Source organism: Varanus komodoensis, unplaced genomic scaffold (genome assembly GCF_004798865.1).
Source record: "Varanus komodoensis strain SLA01 unplaced genomic scaffold, ASM479886v1 scaffold142, whole genome shotgun sequence".
NCBI classification, from domain to species: Eukaryota; Metazoa; Chordata; class Lepidosauria; order Squamata; family Varanidae; genus Varanus; species Varanus komodoensis.
In genome coordinates this window covers 315,111-335,520 of record NW_025335415.1, presented here as the reverse complement: position 1 = coordinate 335,520, position 20,410 = coordinate 315,111, and the positions used below count along the sequence as shown (strand labels likewise).

The window sequence follows — 20,410 nt, the reverse complement described above, 5'->3', positions numbered from 1 at the left end:
TGGCTATGTCCCTCACAAATAACAGGTCAATTGCTTACTCTGGATGCATAGCTCAGGTTTTCTTTTTTTTCTTCTTTGCAGCCACAGATCTTTCACTCCTAAATATAATGGCTTATGACCGCAATGTTGCTATCTGCAACCCACTCCACTATGAGAGAATCATGCACAAGGAAGCCTGCCTTCAGATGGTAGCTTTTGGGTGGCTTGCTGGTCTTCTTTATGCCACATTGCACACTTGTGGCACCTTTGCAAACACCTTCTGTTCCAATATTGTCAGTCAGTACTTCTGTGAAATCCCACAGTTATTAAAGATTGCCTGCTCTGATATATACTTAATTGAAGTTGGGTTCATTGTGTTAGGTTGTAATATAGCAGTAGGATGCTTTATATTCATCATCATAACATATGTGAAGATCTTTTCTGCAGTGTTCAGGATCCCCTCTGTACATGGTCAGAAGAAAGCCGTCTCCACCTGCCTTCCTCACCTGGCTGTTGTCTCTTTGCTCATATTCAGTGCAATATTTGACTATGCGAAGCCTCCCAGTGACACTTCTGTTCTGGACATAACCTTTGCTGTGATATATACTATACTTCCTCCCATGCTAAATCCATTCATCTATAGTATGAGAAACAAAGACATCAAGGTTGCTTTAATGAAATTGCTGGATTTTGAACATTCCTCTGTAACATGATTCTGTGTTGTTCAATAAAACCTATTTTGGTTCTCCTGCATGTGAATGCTTTGTTTCCATTTTTCCTGTAATGTTCAGTCTTTCGCTAAAGATGACTTTTTTTAAAAAAATTGATAAGCATTTCTCCTATTACAGAGATTGTTCGCTATCACTACCAGCCTCTATTTTGTAGTGACAGGTAATTGGGCTTCATGTGTGTGTGTGGGATTGTAGCTATATCTTATTATTATTGATATCATGTATAGTATCATGTATTGATATTATGTATTACTATTATATTTTGTTTTGATTTTATATTGCTTACAGCTAAATATTGTATTGCTTGATTGTATTGCTCAAATGTATTGTATCTGTATGGGATATGCTTTTGCGGGGGGGGCGGGTTGGTTCTATTGAAAGTTGCCCAGAGAGCATGATGGTCTATGGGGTGGCATACAAATCTGCTGCGGCTGCTGCTGCTATCCAGGCATAAAAGTGTTTTTGTTTTTTGCATGTAGTGAAGAAAGTGTGTCAAGTGTTAATTGTCTCTTTAGGTTCATTACAAAAAGTATTGCATCAGCTACAGGAGGGTCTGTAATTTTTCTTGATATGTCATACTGCCCCCATGGGAGTAAAATCCCAAGAACCTAAATCAAGATTAAACAGCTCTTCTTCCTGTGCACTTTACAACTATGTGCTACTAATACATTGCAAAAGTTGAAGCCAAGGTGGGGAAACAGTGTCACAAGCTGTGTTCATTGCAAGAGAAAGTTTAAATTGCTTGGATGGAAAAAACATGGACTCACTTATTGCTCTGAAAAAGATGAATTTATTTATTTTATTTTATTTTTTCTATTTATATCCTGCCTTTTTCCTCAAAGGACTCAAGGCAGCTTACATCATTCTCCTCCTCCATCTTATCCCCACAACAACAACCCTGTGAGGTAGGTTGGGCTGAGAGTCTGTGACTGGCCCAACGTCACCCAGTTGGCTCCATGGCCGAGTGGGGACTCGAACCCAGATAGTCTGAGTTCCAGTCCCATGCTCTTAACCACTACACCACACTGGCTAACTCCTTTTTTCAATGATACTTGGCACACATACATGTATTTCAGTAAAATACATGTATGTGTGCCTGTTTCTCAGTCTCATCTCCTTCTTATCTCTAACAGTCTTCCTTATGACGGGCTGCCATGACATATCAACCAACTCTGTGTGTGTCTGTTGCAGAGAACAGACATCTCTGCCACCAAAACCCATTCAACTCCAAGGCATAACAAACTACAGCATGGGAGATCATACCGTAAGACCACAATCAGAAATGGCTCCACTCTTCACTGTTGTGTTTTCCCAGCTGTTTAGAGCTTCATTGATCATAGAAAGCCCTTTATATAGCATCTTAAAGTATAAGGGTTTTTTAAAATAATGTATTATCATTTCCTTAAATGAACTTAGCTCTATTTTAAACAGGAAGAAAAAATAGATGTGATTCTTCTATACAGTTTCTGATTGATTGATCAACAACAGCAGCTGTTGCAGTTTTAGGTACTACTGATTATAAGTGTGAAAATTCTCTTTCACTTTGATTTTGCTTCTACATACACATGCAACAGGTTTAAAGCAGTTGTGGCCTATTTCTTGATAAGAACTGATTATTTTATCCTGTCTTTTCTGCCCATGCAGAATGGCAGAGTAAATCCAAAGTGGCTGTCCAGAACCTTCTGAACTAAGAGTGTGATAGGCATCTTATAGATGGTGGGAGAAGCAGAGGAAAGGGTAGCCTCAGAATTCCTCTTGTTCCCCAAAACATTTCAGTCATGTCAAAGTTTGTGCCCGGCTTTTGAGGAGAGGATGCTGAGGCATCAGCAGGATTCCTTACAGCATATGGATGTGTCCTTCCTCCCAGCTCCTCCCCACACCCAAAAAATATCTTGGTTTGTTTTCTAACCCCAGAGCTTCAGCCAGCATGGTGCTTTCTGCACCAGCTGTAAGGGCAGAGGAAGGGTGCTCCAACTCCAGAGCCCCAGCACAAACTTCTGAGTCCCAGTTCTGAGCTCAGAATACTTTTCCTCTGGCCATCTAAACAAGATTGTGTCTAGCAGCCATGTGACTGCACCCTAAGATATTCTATGGAGTAAGGTTTAATATCTTCTCCTCCTATAGCAAATGCAGGTGGTGAATGACAGCAGGATTGTAGCCATAGTGTGGCAACTCAGAAATGAGAGGGAGGAAGAAACATGCCTGTGAACATCTCAGGTTTAGAGAAATAAAAACATTAGCAATTTTACAAAAGAAGAATCAAATGTAACTTGTGTATTTCAGTTGCATGTGAACTGGAAAAGAAAAATGGAATCCTGAACAGCATCACTTGTACTCCCACTTGTAAACTACTATGGCTATTATTAGAAGAGTGATGGTTCTTTTTCCACCTTTTCAGGAAACACAAAATGCAGAAAGATGTCCAATTTCACCTTGAACTTTGGCTTTTTGCTGTTGTAAATCTCTGAGAACCGAGAACTACAAACCGTACACTTCTTTGTGTTGTACTTGGCAACCATGATTGGAAATCTGCTCATCATTGCCATTGTAGTGCTTGACCATCACCTCCACATACCCATGTACTTTTTCCTCATGAACTTGGCCATGATGAACCTTGGCTCCATTTCAGTCATTCTTCCTAAATCCATGGCAAATTCATTCATGAAGAGCAGGATGATTACTTATTCTGCATGTGTTGCTCAAGTCTTCTTTTTCTTCTTTGTAGTATCAGACTTTGCCCTCCTAACGATAATGGCACATGACCGGTATGTTGCCATCTGCAATCCACTTCTATATGAGGCAATCATGAACAAAAGAGCTTGTATACAGATGGCACTTAGTGCTTGGTTTTGTGGTCTTCTTTGTGCTGCTGTTCATACTTGGTGTACATTTTCTAACACTTTTTGATCCAACTTTGTCAGCCAATTCTTTTGTGAAGTTCCAGCACTGTTGAAGCTCACCTGTTCAAACCTGTACCAAGTTGAAGTTGGGCTTCTTGTCCTTAGTTGTTGTATTTCATTTAGCTGCTTTGTTTTTATTATTGCAACCTATCCTATGTGCAGATCTTCTCCACAGTGCTGAGGAACCCTTCCATGGAGGGGAAGCAAAAAGCCCCCTCCACCTGCCTTTCTCATCTCACTGTTGTCTCTGTCTTTGTTTTCAGTGGTATCTTTGCATATATGAGGCCTCTGACTATCACCTCATCTAAGGAAGATATGGCTTTTGCTATTATATATACCACAGTTCCATCCATGATGAATCCAGTGGTCTATAGTCTGAGAAACAGGAACCTCAAAAATGCCCCGTGGAAGCTTTTAGGAGTTTGGCATTCTCCTAATGCTGTTTCCATGATTGTTCTGTGAGGATAGTCCAACCAGGAAGGAGAATTTGCCATTGTGTATGCAGCCAGTCGAAGAAGAATGTAGAAAGGAGAAAGGGTTCTTTTTTGTTCAGGAGGAGAACAACTATACCGGCAGTCCAATAGCCATGTTGATCTCTTCCACATGAGAAAGCAATGACACTGTCAGTCAAACTAGACATTCACTGTTTTCACACATAAGAAACCATGGCAGGAATTGCTTGTTGTTATGTTTGAATACAGGAAGCATGGTGAAATGTTTGGTTGCTGTGATTCACCATGGAGAACTGATAATTTGTTCTAAGGTTTCGACATTTCAGCATTGTTTGTCATTATGTTACAACATTTTTCAGCTGCTTCCTTGTTTTGGCTAGAACAGCTACAGTGGCCGCAGCCTTTCCAGATGCCATTTTCCTTTGCTCTGTCCACCTAGCAACAGATGATTGGTTGTCTCCACACTCCTCCTGCATCCCAGCATGCACTCTTGTGCATGCCTCATGAGATGGCCATCTCTCTCTCTCTCTTGAATGCCCTCTCAAAGCTGGCACAGCAGTGAGAAGTGAAGCCTTGACACAGTGATAACATGGTGGGAGGGCAGGGGAACATTGGGGAAGGCAGAGAGCAGCATGGTCATGAGGGCAGCTGTACCTGGAGCTCCTGTCTTGTCACCACCCTGTGCTGGAGCGATGCATGGGCCTTGCCACCAGAGAGGGGTGTGCCCAGCATGGCACACCATGTTGCCTCCATTGCTGTCACTGGTGCCCATGCTGCTGTCCTCCATTTGCTGGGCTATCAGGGGGAGACAGCCCTGGCAGCATGTGCAAATCCTGCACATAGGGGGTGATATTCGGGCACATGTGCTGCGGGTGAAGGGGGAAGCATGTGTGGATGCTTACACACAGGCAGGAAGTGTGGTGGTGGGGGTGAGTGCAGCTCTGCTGTTCTACACTAATGAGTAGATGGGGGTTCTGTGGAGCAGCTGGGAAAAAATAGCAGTGGCTGGCTGAAAACATACTCAGGGATCCGTGCGGACCAGTGCTGGAGAGGCAGGCATGCTGGAACTGGCTCCCAGCTGCAGGGACTGATGGGATATGTGCCACCATTTGGAGGGAAGATGGAGGTACACAGACACTGCTCCTGAGTAGTTGCCTCATGAATGTGTGCATATGAGACACAAGGCGAGGAGGGAACATGGGAATCCAACCTGCTGCAAAAACTTCTCCATCCGTCTATTGGGGGCCTATAGATAGGGTCCCCAATAGATGGATTCAGAGGGTCTTCCATCCCTCTGAATACTTGAATTATCTGCAAATGTGTGTGTGTGCAAATGTGATTTTGCTTACATCAACTCAAACATGCAAATCTCTCCAAAACATGTTTTCACGCTTTATGTGGATAGTTGCACAATCTTGGCAGTTATTTTTATTTTTGATGTTTTTGGCAGCTGCATTAGCACAAAAATACACAAACAGTTTTCTTTGTCAATAAGGACTCAATCTGGAAAATGTTTAGACTAGCACTGCATTAAGAGTTGTAGGAGATTTTTTCTGTCTCAGCATCCATAGGATTGCCTTCATGAATGGTTTGGACTACACTGAAAAATAATAGGACAAGGAACCAAACTACTTGTTGCTTTGATGGTACAGATGTATACAAAGGCAAAACTCCAGAAAACATTAGACTTTGAAAAGAAGCTGCAGAATATGGGTTGTGATTTCAAATACTATTTAAGAATCAAAATACTCTAAAAATAATTTAATTTTGCTGTTGAAATTATTGAGGTGCTGCTGACAAGTTAGCCTCTCTTAAGGGGCTGTTTGCCCTGTACACCCACCTACCGCATCTTCTTCTGGCTCAGGTTTACAGAGCAAGGAGAAGGGAGTCCTTTCAGATATTGTCAAAGTGGCAGGCGGCTCAAAAGGAACAAGTCTCTTGGTTGCATACAGCTCTCTCTGGGATGCAGAGACTCACCAGTTGGTTCTATGTTGTGAGCCACCCCGAGGCTTCAGCAAGGGGCGGCATAGAAATGTTTTAATAAATAAATAAATAAATAAATAAATAAATAAATAAATAAATAAATAAATGACTGTATCAAATCTGGAACCAATTTTGAGGTCATCCCTATTGATCATATTGGGTCTTCCCTAAATTTATGAAGGTGAGGGCAACTGAAGTGAAACAATTTAGAATGTGGAAAACAGTTGTTGGCCTCAATATTTGTGCATGGCTGATGCACAGATGAAGGGTGTACTGGAGCAATGAGAACTGACATGATTATTCTCTGGGTGTCCAGTTGGAACAAATCATGTATTTTGGTTTTCCTGGGAAATCCAATTGTCATACGTCAAGGAAGGATTTATTCCATGCCTGTTCCTTTATCTTCTTTTGGAAACCTAGCATTTTCTTATATAGAGTAGAATCTTTTGTTGATTAAATGATATGCCTTTCAAGAAGTGTAGTCATTTTTATGGCTCCTCAAGCATTTACCATGCCCTCATTATCTGGTTCAGCTGGTTAAGAAAGCTGAGGTGGGGATTGCAACAGTGGTTTGTGATCAGTTGTGTGGACTCTTGAGACTTTTATTCCAGGCAACCGTAAAATCCCAAGAAAACAACAAAGGTTTAAATGACTCTCCTTTCCATCCATGCTGTAATACATGGAGTATCTCAATTATCTTTACATGTGAAAAGCTTTTAATGCTAGTCTAAAGAAGAAAATCCTACCAGCCTCAACTACCTGAAAGCAATTGCATGGACTTCTTGATGCATCGTATCCTGAAAGAAGATTGAGGAGAAGTTGGATCTCAGTGTCTATCTGGAAACATTTCAATTATTTTGGTAATTGAAAAATTTTCTCAGATTTTGTTGTCCTTCATCTTATCAATTTATCGATTAATGTTTCCTGTGAGCATCCACTGTACAGTTAGCATTGGCAAGTTTGTGGATATTCCACATTAAGTGTCCTGGTCCATAATAGTTCCACAGCAAAATGAGCTGATTTTCTGGAGGATCCTGGTTGGAGAGAACATCAAGACTCATGCAGCACTGGTAAAGACCAGTTGGAGAAGCCAGATAGTTGGTAGGCAGATATGAGGACCCAGAGGCAGAGCATTCTAGATGAACTGTGAGGAAGAAGAGGAGAGGTGTTTGTTGAAAAGTTTATGGAGAGCCTAGAGAAGCAGAGGCTAACAGCTGAAGAAAAACTGAACTAGCAACTTGCAGAAGAAACTGGCTCAAGGAAGATCTGGGAAAGGACTGAAAGTGAGGAGTCTGAGGGGAAGCTTTTAGGGGAAAGGAGAGACCAGACAGAGTGTGCATGGCAGTGTACCTGCATCAGTAGAGGTTGCTGGGTGAAATGGATGACTCTTGGTGAATCCCTGGGAGAAGAATGAGAAGTACCTCAGTGAACAGCAACCAGAGGGAAAGATGCAAGTGCATCCTTCTGCATCTGCCTGGATGGAGTTTGGTTTGGAGCTTGGCTTACTGAACAATTAAATGCTTGTGTGCACAGAATGAATATGGAGTCTCAGTCCATTTCATAGTTGTTGCTTTCACACAACGATTTTAGTACACACTTAAGGGCTGGATAGGACATGTGACTCTAGCTATCACAGCATCTGCTTCTTAAACTAAAAGGAGTTCCATTGTAGATTCTGAGGGATGTATTTCAATACACAATAGTGCACAATAGCATATGGTAACTATATATATATATATATATATATATATATATATATATATATATATGTACACATATACACACACACACACACACACACATACATACATACATAATGCATGTGAAGGAATATATAATATTTTGCTTTTTAAGGCTCCTCAGCTTGAAGTAAGTATACTCTGCCATAGTTGAACTGAACTTAAAATACATTCACCATGCCCTTGTTTCACTTGTACCAACCTCTGTTCTGTTTTGCTTTATCCATGTAGTTTACGAGTAAAGGGTTCTAAGTAAATAAGAGGTTTCACATGTTATGGTGGCAGCAGAACTGAATAATTACTTATTGTACTTAATATAACACTTTTAAAAGGATGTGACAGGATTCTTAAGGGAAGACCCTCATGAGATATGCCTCCACATAGCCATTCCTAGTCAACTTGCTCTGTCCAGGTGGTGGTAGTAGAGAGATAACTTGTGTGTCCTTACCTATTTAGTCATTAAGATGGTTCTAATTGTTTCTCAGTTTGGTCCACTGATGAAAGTATAGGATGATGATAGCAATGAAACCTCATGTAACTAATGATCTTCAGGGTTATGCAGCTGCCTTAACAATTGCACTAGTTATGTGTTTATTTGCACATGAACACAAACCCACATTGGATTGGTTTCATCCACTGGACATGCTTTGGCATGAAAAGTGGCCTTCTGAGCCAGTGACATCCATTCATCTGAATTCACATTGGTCTGTTACCCTAGGCTAGGCCTTTATTTATAGGTTTTTACATTAGACATGTACAGTGTGGCCTCATTGAGCAGGTTCACACACAGGAGAAGCCAAGGTGAAATGTTACTCTTTTAGGTCTGGGGTGCTGTCCAGTCCAAGTTCCAGAGTTGCTCCGTGGTAGGATAAGTTTTGTGAAACCATGGAGAGAATCAGGAGTCTGTCCGAAGGTTTCCATGCTTCAATGTGACTTCTCTGGCATCTCGACCTGGGGTCACTATTTTACCATTGTGGGAATGGAAACATTAGAAGCTTCCTGGCAAGAGTGGCTGTAGAAATGGCTGCTTCCATCCTTCAATCTCTACTATCTGCAGTTTGTTAGCACACAAGGGAGGCAGCACACAAGTACATGGAGGAAGAAGAGGCAATTCTGGCAACATGATTAATTTTCATTTAATAAAAATCTTGTTAATTTTTTCTGCATAAAACTGCTAAGTACCATAATCCCTTTTTAAAGTACCAAAATCCTGGGTATGCCTGGAAAAAAGGGGGGAAACTGGAAAAGGGGGGTAAAAAACAATGGTGGTTTAATCCCTCTCTTGAACATTGGGTCCGAAGCACATAATTAGCCTAATTAGTCATCCTGACATGTCTTGACATGTTATCTGGAGACGATGGGTGTGTGGGATGATTTACAAACCACCCTGAATCTTTTGAGAAAACCATGTGTTTCAGCAAGGTTTTTAAACCATCCCAGTTTCACCAAATTCAGAGGTCACAAGAATTGATTACCAGCAAAGGGTAATCATGTTAATTAGTGATCTGACACCCAGCAAGTGTGAGTGGGGAAAGTAAGTCATGATGACCCATTTCTCCTCACTGATTTCATGAAACCAGTCTCTCTTTTTCCTTCCACAGTGGTATTTTCTGTTTTACATAGACCACACCTGCATTCCTGAACAAGAAATGAGGACTGTGCTCTAATTTCCCTTTTGCCCATCGACCACTCTCCTTCACATGCACACACACACTGCTTTACTTGGATACAGTGCAACCATTCTCTTCCATGCCCGGTAATCCTTGAGACCTCTAAGTAGTAACTTCTCCCTAGCAACTGAATTCCAACGTTGGAGTGCACTCCATTGTGGAAGTTCTTTCTCTTATGGAAAGGGAACCATTTCTTATGTTGTTCCCCTGGGTTCTGCAGGTGGAAATCTGAGCAAAAAAAAAAAAGGGGGGGGCATGCATTTTCTGCTGGCTGGAAGGAAAAGCACATCTCTGTATCATCCAAGCAACACTGCGGCATTCCCTGTCTCTCTGGACCAGCTTTGAGAGCAGGCTCATAGCTCCTCACAGTGGAGAATGGGAAGACCCATCATATTGTCCAATTCCCCCATGTTTTCTCATTGCCAGGGAGGCAGTAATGCTTGTCCATTTTATCTGTTGAACATACCTCCACAGCCTGTTGAGAACTAATTTATATTACCAGACTTAGAGTTTTTGCCTTCTTCTTTCTGCAGGTGGTAGGTGAGTAGTGAGGACAAAATGAGCAATACTACTTCCATGATGCCGTTTCTGCTGCTTCAATTCTCAGACATCCGAGAACTGCAGCTCTTGCACTTCTTCGTGTTCCTGACATTGTACCTGACAGCACTAACAGGGAACCTTCTTGTCTTCATTACAGTAGCTTTTGATCACAGCCTGCATACCCCCATGTACTTCTTCTTGATGCATTTAGCCATGCTGGACATTGGGACAGTTTCAGTCATGCTGCCCAAATCCATGGCGATGTCCCTCATGAATGACAGGTCAATTTCCTATTTTGGATGCATTGCCCAGGTTTTCTTTTACTTCTTCTTTGCAGGAACAGATTTTGCCCTCCTTATTATAATGGCACAGGATCGCAATGTTGCTATCTGCAACCCCCTCCAGTATGAGAGGATCATGCACAAAGGAGCCTGTCTACAGATGGTCACCATTGGGTGGATTATTGGTCTTCTTTATGCCACTTTACATACTGGTAGCACATTTGCAAACACCTTCTGTTCTAATATTGTCCGTCAGTTCTTCTGTGAAGTCCCACAGTTACTAAAGCTCTCCTGCTCAGACATTTACCTCGTTGAAGCTGGGCTTCTAGTACTGAGCTGTAGTGCAGCACTAGGCTGCTTCATTTTCATTCTCCTAACATACATGAGGATAATTTCTGCAGTGCTCAGAATCCCCTCTGTGCATGGTAAAAAGAAAGCCCTCTCCACTTGTCTTCCCCACCTGACTGTAGTCTCTGTGCTTGTATTCACAGGGCTTTTTGCCTATGCAAGACCTCCTGGTGATGTTGCTTCTGATCAAGACATAGTTTTTGCTCTGATTTATACTATAATTCCTTCCATATTGAATCCGTTTATCTACAGCATGAGAAATAAAGAAATCCAGGCTGCTTTGTGGAAGCTAATAAGATTTAGGGGTTTGCTCTGAAACTGCCTGTAGAATTTTTCTGTAAGCAAGGGGCTATATCATTTTCTGCATGGAAATGGCTATTTCTATACTTATTAAGTTTGTACAATTAACAGTTATTCCTTCTATTAGAAAACATTAGGGCAGAGATGAAGTTGCGGCCAGGGCAGTAGGAAGTAGGACTTTGCCCAGGTCAAAATACCAATGGCCCAAGCAGAGAGAAGAACACTCGTAGTTCCCCAATAGCCTGCAGAATAATGTAGGAAAGAAGCCAGACCTTACAGCACATGGGTTTCAGTGTCTATACATGATTGCCAGAGCATAGGAAAGAAGCAGAATGAACTTGAACTTGTAGTACATGAAGGCAAATAAGAGTTGATGAGCACTGCTGAAACATGTTTGGATAGCTTCCATAAGTGGAATATAGTGATTGAAGAGTATAACTCATTCAAAATGATCACACAAAATAAAAAGGGAGGTAGAGTTACATTATATGTTAAAAATAGTTATCCCTGCACAGAAATTCAAGAAAATGAGTCTGATAGTCCTATTGAGAGCATCTGGGTCAAAATAAATATGTCAAAGAATAACAGAAACATGATAGAGTCTAGTACCAACCACATGAAGAAAATTTTTTGATGGCCAAACAATAAGGATCAGTTATGTAATGTTATATTTTATAAAAAATTACTTGATGGTGTTCCTTCTCTGTCATGGGCAGGCAATGAACAAAAGTGAATTTTTGGCCTCAGCACACTCATTCAGGAAGATAAAAAATAGTCAGTGTTTCAGAGAAGTACAGTTAGGGATTAATGAAGGATTTAATCTGTTGGGAGAGAAATTGTACCATAAGTAGCCACTCCAACACATTTTTGACATGCATGGCTGATAATCACAGTTTTTGAGTTAAAGTTCCATACCTCAAAAATTACCATAAATATGTGTAGGGTTCTATAAGTATTCAGATTTATGAACCTTCTTGTGTTAATGCTTTCCTCTCCATTCATACAATAATTTCCTCCATAACCCAGTCACCTTCAGCTGTAGAAAATACATTTGAATATAAAATATGATCAGTAAGTTATTAAATAAAACTAGGAAATATTACAATGGCCTGTTCAAAGTGTGCAGTAAGAAATTCCATGGTTCAGCTAAGCACAGTGTGAAGAAGCACTTCCTTTGATCTGTCTTGCATCTCCCGCCTACATCATGGTGTGACCTTTGGTACTTACCTTATGGGAAAGTGAGAGAAATATCTCCCTCTCTACTTCCTCAACACCATGGATAATTTTGAACACTTCAGTCCTTCTCCCTTTATAACCTTCTCCATAAGTGAATAAGTGGTTTGAAAGTGTCGTCTGAGCAGGAAAAATATGGCAGGAAATGGGTGAACTATTCTTTTGCCAGCAATGCTGCATTCAGGACATGGGAAGATCACAGATCCACACAAAATAAATAATTTAGCCTCACCCTGGAAGACAGAAACACAATTCCAAGTGATCTTGGGAGGCTGGAGCACTGAGCTGAAAGTAACAGAATGAATTTCTGTAGGGACAAATGACCAGTTCTACAGCTAGGAAAAGAGTACCACATGCTCATGTACAAGATGGGAGATAGTTGGCTCAGCAATACTACAAGCAAGAAGGATCCCAGAATTGCTGTAGATCACAAGCTGAATATGAGCCAACAATGCAATGTGCCTGCAAAACAGCAAAGGAGAGTTGGGGCTGCCTTAAGTATCGCTTCCAAATCAAGTGAGGTGCTGATTCCCCTCTGTTCAGCACTACTTAGGACCCATCTTGAGTATTGTGTCCAGTTGTGGGTGCCACACTTCACGAAAGACAGAAAAAGTGGAAATGGATCAAAGGAGGACAACAAAGATGACCAGGGGATTGGAAACAAAGCCCTATGAGGACAGATGGAAAGAATTGGGCATGTTTAGCCTGGAGAAAAGAAAGGCCCCCCTCACCCCAAAAATGCCAATCTGATCTTTCAAGGGTTCAGAGTTAGGCTGTCCATATTGCCCAATCTGGAATAAGAAGTGTCACATTTTCTTGGCATGCACTGACACCTATCAAAGTGCTCTCTTGAGGTTAATAACTGGATTTTTCTGGATCGATTATCATAACTCATTGCATTCCCATATTTTTATGGAAGTATTCTGTTTACTCATATGACCACTACACATATCCTGAGATATTTCAACATTATATTATTGCCAACAATACTTCAAAATAGTGATAGCAAAAATCCCTTGTTTATTACATATTCAGAAAAATATGGCATCTTCTAATTATCTGTTTGTTTGCTTGTCCTACAAAAGGATAAATGAGCATGGGGTGTGTGAGTGTGTGCGTGTGTGTTTGGTGTTGTGTGGGGAGTTTCTCTCAGGGGTAAGTTCCCAAGAATCCAAAACAGTAATAAATGGCTATCCTTTCCATGCATGATGTAACTATCAGTTGCTGCAAATTTAGGACCCGATTATTTTCACACATGAAGTTGCTCCTAATATTAGTAAGCCATTACTGTCTCAATTGCCATCTGAAGACTTAAAGACCTTTGATGTGAGGATAGGGATTTGCTTTCCACTGACTCCCCATTCTAGCTGTAAGTGTAGGAGGGAAATTCAACAACCTGTTCTCTTTCAGTGTGCATGCCTCTTGGGAGCAATGTCCACAGAAGCCCAAGCAAGTTGAAAAGATGCTTATTCCCAGGTAGACTGTAGCGATACACTGCCACTCGCTCTGGTCTCTTTCTTCTAACTCTGCAGACACTGTAATATTATGGTGGATGCAAATAACTAGCAGCACATTCTGTGGCAGTTGCCACAGCATGAGTGCAGTTGCTTGCATGAGGAGATGCTTCGACTTGCACCCTCCAGGCAACTGATCAGTTGAAGCAGCTGGAGCAGCTGGAGGAGGACGTCCACGGCAGAAGGTAGGGTGCCCACTGGAAAGGCTTGCAGGGGTTTGGGTAAATCTCGTTGCGTATTGTGCACCAGGCTCAGTCCAGAGTTGTGCTCAGTCTTTTTTGTTCCTCTTCTCTGACATCCAAGCTGACAAATTCTTTGCATATACACACAATTTTGCTTGAAAGGAGCTGCTGCTCGCCCAGTTCTTCTAGTTACTGAACTTGCTGGGGCTAAAGGAGAATCACTGAACCAATCCATGCAGTTTCTTTTGACCATGCATTTCCTAAGGTATCTTCAGTTGGCTCTCAAATACTTCATATGACAAAATGCAGTTTACTGAAAGTTTTCTATGTTGACACAGTAGTATGAACCAGTGAAGGTATTAGTGAATACAGTGAAGACCTTGGAATTAACATTTAGATTAAAAATTAGACATTTGAGGTGTACATATGTATGTGTGGTGGTAGAAGTCACTCCATTACCAGGAAGCTGTGCAATGAGATTATTTTCTTTGAGAAACCAGAGCAAAGGGTTCCTTGTATGAGTTCAATCCTCCAACATTGCTTCCATGCATTTCGTGTTCTGCAGAAGTATCTACTTGGGGAAAAATCTGCACAGATTATGTGCTGCATTCTGTAGGAAGATAAAACCTCAATTCATCTGTACCATTTCTTGAACTCTTAGAAACACCAAGTAGCAGGACTGGTAACCTTTGGTCACCCCAGAATTCTTCAGTTGCTTTTACACCAGGCTGATTAACACTGTTCAATTTTCAGGGATTGTAGCTGTCTAAAAGAAGCAGTTGCAGTCTAAACAAAACCCAAGTCACTTGGTGTTTATCTGCAGCTCGCTTTGCTAGGAATAGTTGCAACATTTAACATGTCCAGTTTTGCTTTACTTTTATACACAGGAGTAGCATACAATTTGTCATAAAACTATAAGTAGGAAGAGTGGGGAAAACAATCTACAGGGTGCTGGGAGCAGGAGGGAATCTTCAGAATCCTTTTCCCATATATGCGCCCTTGCCCAAATTTCATGAACAATGGTCTAATCCAGGATCTGCCTTGCATGAATGGAAGGTCAGGCTCATAGAAGGAGCACCAAAGTCACTTCAAACTGCTTAGTATCTTCGCACTCACACATACACAAGCACACACGCACAATCTGGGTGGGCATGCATGTCAGGATCACTAATATCAGGAAGGTATTTAGTTTGTGCTTGGATAAGACTGATCCTAAACAAACAAAACTTGCACATTTCATCCCTTCAAAAATAGGGACTTGCCCCTAGTTGAGAGCACCATTAAGAAGCGTCTGTAATTTTGGGGCCACATTGCCTTTCTAAAGCCAGTATTGCATTAAAAATCTCCTGCAAGGTCCAACTTGACTTCTGATCACTTCCAAGGGAAGCCAGCATCTCTTGAACAGCACCAGGATAGATGGAAAGGGACTCAATTTGGGGCAGGCTACAGCGTTTAGGTGGGTCCGATGCACTTCCAATTTCTCAATATTAGTTCTCTTCTCTTTCCTCCTATAGGTGACTTCAAGCACAGAAGATAACATGAGCAATCTTACTTCATGGTTACATTTTTGCTGCTGGAATTCTCAGACATCTGCAAACTGCAGATCTTACACTTCCTCATATTCCTGGTATTGTATCTGACAGCAGTAACAGGGAATCTTCTCATCATCTTTGCTATTGCCCTTGCCCACCATCTGCACACTCCCATGTATTTTTTCCTCATCAATTTGGCCATGGTGGACCTGGGAAGCATTTCTGTCCTTGTTCCCAAATCCATGACTATGTCCCTCACGAATAACAGATCAATTGCTTACTCTGGATGCGTGGCTCAAGTTTTCTTTTACGCATTCTTTGCAGCCACAGATATTTCACTCCTGACTATCATGGCCCATGACCACAATGTTGCTACCTGCAACCCACTCCACTATGAGAGGATCATGCACAAGGAAGCCTGCCTTCAGATGGTAGCCTTTGGGTGGCTTGCGGGTCTGCTTTATGCTACATTGCACACTTGTGGCACCTTTGCAAACACCTTCTGTTCCAATATTATCAGTCAGTTCTTCTGTGAAATCCCACAGTTATTAAAGCTCTCCTGCTCTGACATTTACCTAGTTGAAGTTGGAATTGTTGTGCTAAGTTGTAATATAGGGCTAGGATGCTTCATCTTCATCATCGTAACATATGTGAAGATCTTTTCTGCAGTGTTCAGAATCCCCTCTGTACACAGCCAGAAAAAGGCCCTCTCCACTTGTCTTCCCCACCTCACTGTTTTCGCTCTGTTTGCATTCAGTGGAATCTTTGCCTATGCGAGGCCTCCCAGTGATGCTTCTCCTGATCTGGGCATTGCTTTCGCTGTGTTATATGGCATAATTCTTCCCATGCTGAATCCATTCATCTATAGCATGAGAAACAAAGAGATCAAGGCTGCCTTGTGGAAATTATTGGATGTTGAGCATTCCTCCAAAACATCTCTTTGATTGTATAAAAGTGCAATTCTTTTCTTTGTGAATGTTTTTGCAAACATGTGTTTGTTTCCATGTTAATATTTTTGTTTGTATTTGGTCTTTGTATTAGTACTGTTTTGCTGTATGCCAGGTCTTACACATTTGCATTACATTTACAAACACCTTCTAATAAGGTGAATTGCTCAGTTATTAAAACTCTCCTGTTCTGACATTCTCCTAGTTGAAGTTTGGAGGTAAAGTATCTTGGAATCTGGACAGTGTGAGCCACATTTAGATCCTGCAGAATTGCAAATATGAAAAGTGGGGATTATACCTTATTCCAAACTCTGAATACTGCCTTAAGGAAAGGTTTAAACACCAGAAGCCTAATCGAGGGGGAGAATAAGAATGAGAACAATTCAAAAATTGCCAAACCAATGTTTCCTACAATCACTGTCTAAAGCCCAAGCCAAATATGAGCAGGACTATACCTATCCTAGTTGCTTCCGGCAAAGATTGACGACAAACAGTGGCTATTTATTTTGGAAAAACAGCTCCGGTCAATGTCATTACTAGCTTCCTTTCCAGTGAAAATAGCATAGGTGTGATCTTTCTCAGGACCATAAAAGGGAGGGCAGAATTAAATTCTCTGTCACTGTTTAATACTGTTAATGGCAGCTTTTTTTCTTCCCACAGGCAAGCAAGAAACAGAAAATGAACAACCTTACTTTCACAACCACTTTTATACTACTGGAATTCTCAAACATCCAAGACCTTCTGATTTTATACTTCTGTGTATTCTTAGCACTATACTTGATAACAATGATAGGGAATCTTCTCATCATTATTATAGTTTCCCTTGATCATAAATTACACACCCCTATGTACTTCTTTCTGATGAATCTGGCCATTCTGGACATGGGGACAGTTTCAGTCATGGTACCCAAATCCATGGCTATGTTCCTCGTGAAAAAAAGGACAATTTCTTATTTTGAATGTGTTGCTCAAGTTTTCTTTTTTCTCTTCTTTGCGGCAACAGATTTTTCTGTCCTAATTATTATGGCACATGATCGCTGCATTGCCATTTGCAACCCCCTCCAGTATGAGAGGATCATGCACAAAGGAGCCTGTCTACAGATGGTCACCATTGGGTGGAGTATCGGTCTTCTTTATGCCATTTTACATACTGGTGGCACATTTGCAAACACCTTTTGCTCTAATATTGTCCATCAGTTCTTCTGTGAAGTCCCACAGTTAATTAAGCTCTCCTGCTCTGATATTTATCTGGTGGAAGTTGGGCTTATTGTACTGAGCTCTAGTACAGTAGTGGCATCCTGTGTTTTTATTATCATAACATACATGCAGATTTTTGCTGCAGTGCTCAAAATCCCCTCTGTACATGGAAAAAGAAAAGCTCTCTCCACTTGTCTTCCCCACCTCATTGTTGTCTCTGTGTTTGTATTCAGTGCAGTTTTTGCCTATGCAAGGCCTCTCACTAATGTGTCCTCTGATCTGGATATAGCTTTTGCAGTGATATATGCTATGATTCCTCCCATGTTGAATCCATTCATCTACAGCATGAGAAACAAAGAGATCAAGGCTGCTTTGTCAAAAATATTTTGATCTGGGCCTGTACCCTAAAATATGTGCCTATAGTGTTTGCCTGTTAAATTAAGCTATCATGCAACTTTGCATGTAAGTAGTCAGTCTTGTATTGCATAACCTTGCAGAACAGTTATGGCCAGGAAGCCTAGATGTGGGAACAATTTGCTGACATAGCAGTGAAAGGTGTGATGGTGCCAGGAGACAGGGGTTGCACTGGAACTCAGGAGACTGCAGTTCTAGTCCAATGTCATCCATGATGCTTCCTGGGTAACTTTGGGTCAGTCACTTACTCCCACCCTAACCAAACTCACAGGGATGTTGTGAAGGTAAAATCGAGAAGAGGATCATGTAAACCAACCAAGTGTATGTGCTTTTCTAAATTTTATTTTGCAGGGAAAATTAAAAAAATAACCTATGGGATATAAATATAATAAGTGAATGAATAAAATTTCCATCAAATTGGCCCTGGCAATAAATTTGTTTGTTTGCCTACTCTGCACTGATGTTGGGCAAGGAAGCTGTTTATTTAGGGAAACTGATGCATTCAGCTTACATTACTTATGTTGCATTCCAAGGCACGTACAGAAGTTATTTTTAGACTAGATGGGCATAGATCAGGCATACCGAGGTGACTTCATTGTGAATATTTATTCCCCAGGCCTTTTCCTTAGGGCTGTAGGTAGCAATGTGTGAGGTACCTGGTTTGGTGGTAAGAATCTGTCAGATTTTCTCAGCTTGTGTCCCTGGACTCTGGCTCACATGTTTCTGCCTTAAGTCCACCTCACAACAGACATGGACATGGATATCTGGCAGGTAGAAGTCCAAGGGAGCCCATGAGGCAGTTTGTACACCTTCCTCCTGCTGTGAAAGCAGAGTTCTGCTTCTGCAAAGTGACTTGCGAACTTTGTGTACTTTGCAGAAAGAGTTACATACTTTGCCATGCATGTTTCTGAGCATTCATGGGTTTTATATTAGCTTGACTTGCAGTTTGCCCAGGGCTGGACACACAAATAAGTCTGGCTTATACCAGGGAGGTGGATTCCAGCCTAACTTTCACATTCCAGCTGTAGATTGCTTTCCAGTTTAAACTTGGCTCCCACATTGACTTGTGGGTCCTTTAGGGATATTGTTTCAGATGTGCCTTGAGACTCATCAAGAAAAGTGCAACCTTGAGCATGGGAAGTCACAAGTATAACACTTTCAAATTTTGGGTGGCATCACTTAGAAATTTCAGCAGTCATCAGATGGCGGTAAAATTTAGCTTCCTATACAGACACTCTTTGGATACTGTGTGAATTCAATAAGTCTGGCCCTTGTTAAATGCATTGTTTTCTGTTTCTCAATATTACTGCCTAAAGTAGCAACTGAGTATTCACATACATTACTTCTGTTCCATAAGTTGTTCTCCATTTCCTGGTAACTTAAATTCTGACTGAGTCAGCATGATCACTGCACACTGAAACTTTTGCACATAAGCATTCATAAAAATGCATGACTGTAGTTTGATCTGTGAAGAATTTGGACAATTTGCACAAACCAAAAAGATTGCATGCAAACTGTCTGAATTTGAACAGCTCTGTAGTCTTCAGGTGACAGTTGGCACAGATTTCACTACTGGTTAGAAAAAGTGCACAAAATAGCTGTCCAATTTAGAAAGAGAATGTATAGGGATGATATGTAGGGTTGCCATTGCTGTTTGTGGGAGAAACAGCAGGGCTGTTGAGGAGGCAGGGGAGGGGAGAGACACCTCAAAAGGAGCCAGCCAGGAGAAGGAGGCCATACCGCACTGGGTACTTCCCTTGGGTGAGGCCTTGGAGACCAAGCACTTTTTCTGTGAGCCTTTTGCATTACCCTGTTGTGTGTGGGTGTAATCCACATGGAACTGAGTGGCTGTGTTTCTTTTATTGTAGTGACAGGTAATTGGGCTTCATGTGTGTGGGGGATTATAGCTATATCTTATTATTATTGATATCATGTATAGTATTATGTATTGATATTATGTATTACTATTATGTTTTGTTTTGATTTTATATTGCTTACAGCTAAATATTGTATTGCTTGATTGTATTGCTCAAATATATTGTATCTGTATGGGATATGATTTTGCGGGGGGGGGGGGGTTGGTTCTATTGAAAGTTGCCCAGAGAGCACGATGGTCTATGGGGTGGCATACAAATCTGCAGCTGCTGCTGCTATCCAGGCATCCTCTCTGTACATTCAGACAACATGCAGAAAAGCAGCAGTCAGGGCATCTTTCCTGACCATCTGCTTTATTTACCTGAACTAGGCTATTGTCAGGGCACTGGATATATACAGGACCCAGGTTTTCCTAACCCTAACTCCCATTTATGGACCCTGTGCATTCAGAAAATGTTCCGAAGGCAACATTCAGAATGTTCTTGTTGATCATTCATTACATTTTAACAGCCTGAGCCATTTACAGCTCCCCTGGATGTACACAAGAAAAGTGTTTTTGTTTTTTGCATGTAGTGAAGAAAGTGTGTCAAGTG

At 41.3% G+C, this 20,410-nt stretch overlaps 4 protein-coding genes across 4 annotated transcripts; all 4 read left to right on the top strand.

Moving 5' to 3' along the window:
- Positions 1-5: 5 nt before the first annotated feature.
- LOC123020194 (olfactory receptor 14A16-like) lies at positions 6-692 on the top strand (the record flags this gene model as incomplete). Its single annotated transcript, XM_044423625.1, has 1 exon — positions 6-692. A coding segment is annotated over one exon (687 nt), but the record flags the coding sequence as incomplete, so codon positions are not given.
- A 6,460-nt stretch (positions 693-7,152) lies between these two features.
- On the top strand, positions 7,153-10,939 carry LOC123020193 (olfactory receptor 14I1-like). Its single transcript, XM_044423624.1, has 2 exons — positions 7,153-7,170; positions 10,007-10,939. Exon 2 carries the CDS (start codon positions 10,013-10,015, stop codon positions 10,937-10,939), a length of 927 nt encoding a protein of 308 aa, XP_044279559.1. The 5' UTR covers positions 7,153-7,170; positions 10,007-10,012.
- A 4,465-nt stretch (positions 10,940-15,404) lies between these two features.
- On the top strand, positions 15,405-16,328 carry LOC123020192 (olfactory receptor 14A16-like). Its single transcript, XM_044423622.1, has one exon. It carries the CDS (start codon positions 15,408-15,410, stop codon positions 16,326-16,328), a length of 921 nt encoding a protein of 306 aa, XP_044279557.1. The 5' UTR covers positions 15,405-15,407.
- A 681-nt stretch (positions 16,329-17,009) lies between these two features.
- On the top strand, positions 17,010-17,918 carry LOC123020191 (olfactory receptor 14A16-like). The gene has a single exon (XM_044423621.1). The coding sequence runs from the start codon at positions 17,010-17,012 to the stop codon at positions 17,916-17,918; it is 909 nt and encodes a 302-aa protein (XP_044279556.1).
- Positions 17,919-20,410: the final 2,492 nt, after the last annotated feature.